The 1885-nt window shown below is 41.1% G+C and overlaps 1 protein-coding gene across 1 annotated transcript in view; it reads right to left on the reverse strand.

Moving 5' to 3' along the window:
- Positions 1–1885, reverse strand: part of ZP2 (zona pellucida glycoprotein 2) — a 9956-nt gene that overhangs the window by 6447 nt on the left and 1624 nt on the right. Inside the window, exon 3 of the mRNA XM_072419172.1 lies at positions 732–869. Within this exon, the coding sequence (XP_072275273.1) occupies positions 732–869 (138 nt within the window). The remainder of the gene's footprint in view (positions 1–731; positions 870–1885) is intronic.

Raw genomic sequence — 1885 nt, forward strand, 5'->3', positions numbered from 1 at the left:
GTTAGCAAGTAAATCACAACGCCTTACATTTATTTATTTAATGAAGACCTAGATTACCTTAGAATTGAAGTAGGGTGCATTTTACATGACTTGCAGCATTTTCAGTCTTAATTAAATGCTGATCTATTCTGATCAGGCAAATCTTGTGTGTGAAGCAGAGATCAATAGCCACTAAAAAATTATTGAATTTGATGGTTCAGTGCAAGAAGGATTCTGCAGAATTTGGCTATATGTCACAGCAATACATAGACCCACTATTAGGAAATCCAGCACGAGTTGGGTTGCAGTACAGAAGCTGCCACTAACTAAAGTTTTCTGGGTTGAGCACACATTATAGCCTTTCTTAACAGGCAAGTGTGCAGCAAAAAACCTGACCACCTAAACCTGACCATATTTTCAAAAATTCAAGTTACAGCTGGACACCAAAGTTATTAAAGACTTATGTGCCACACATCATGTAGGCTCAGATGTTTACCCAACAAAGCCCACCATGTTATGCACCACATTTTTCTTTGGTTGTCCCAAGTTACATACTTGTACTGGGTTACCCATTTTAAGAGGTCCTTGGTAGCAATCATGTTAAACCAGTTCAGATCACATGTTACTTAATGGGGTACATAGCCAAGCTTGAATCCCCTAAATTATCCTTGTTCTCATTTGCAAGGCAGACATTTATTGCTTAAGATTACCAATTAAAGTTAAGGTCCAGCAACACCCAGCATGTTACTTACCAGCATGTAGTACTGGCCACACTCTATGATCGGCCCATCATAAGGATAGTCAGCCTGGTAATCATGACAAGTAATTTTGTAAACCAGATTCTTCTTAGATTGTTTGACAACAGATACATATGCAACTCTTCCGTCAGCCTACAAAAAGAGGATTTAATTTAGACAAGCCTAAAACATCTCTCAATTGCCAGTTAAAATATACTGTAATGCAAGATATGGGCAAGGTGATGGGTGTTTTTTAACACCTCTAAAAAAGTTTGATGTACAGAAGAACCAAGAAACCCAAATTCACATAGAGCCCATTTGTGCACCAATTATGTTTTAGGAAATCATGGTTATCATCCTCCATCTGGTTATAGCCAAGGCCATGTTAGACCACGATTAAAACATTAGGTCAAGTTGTGCATAGCCATCATTGTCTTTTAAAGACCACCAAGTTAGTTTAGTCTTTTAGAGGTAATAAACACACCATTTTCACCAGAATCATAGATGGCAGGCCTACACACAACCTTCTTTAGGTACTATTTTTATATGGCGGGCAGAAATACACCAATTGCACCTCAAAAGCTCCCAATTCTCTCAGTTCAGGGAATTTGACTATAGTTACCAGATGTGGCCCTGTCTCTTGGCACATTGAGCAAGACATACAACCTGGAAGTGAAAAGCTGACTTGGCCTAGCATAGGCCTGAGCCTGAATCATGCCAAGATACAATACAAAGGTAGGTGAGAAAAGAAGTCCTGGGATGTGCCACCAGCCAGAAGGTCTGGCTCAGTTGTTGGTAGCCTGCGAGACAGATTTAGGATGCCATGTCAGCTATGAAAACATGAAGGCGCCATGCAGGCATTCAGAGACAGGCCTGTCCTAGATGGGAAGGAAGGTCTAAGGAAAACCAAGACAGCCATATTAGTTAGCCAACATAGCGTCCCTTTTAATGTAGCAGATTCCCTTACAAAGTTTTTAGGGGTTAAACTTTATAAATGTATACTAGATTGTTCTGGAATTTGGTTCTCCAGAGAGTGATTGGCTGTCACCTGTACCACCTATGCAGCAACAAACAATCACTGCCCTGATGCACCACCTTCGCGGCCGATGGGGTGCTCCAGGTCTAGGCAGAGCCCAAGTTTTAGAAAACTGAAGGACTGGGGGGGGGGG

The sequence above is a fragment of the Pyxicephalus adspersus genome, chromosome 7 (genome assembly GCF_032062135.1).
Source record: "Pyxicephalus adspersus chromosome 7, UCB_Pads_2.0, whole genome shotgun sequence".
NCBI lineage: Eukaryota > Metazoa > Chordata > Amphibia > Anura > Pyxicephalidae > Pyxicephalus > Pyxicephalus adspersus.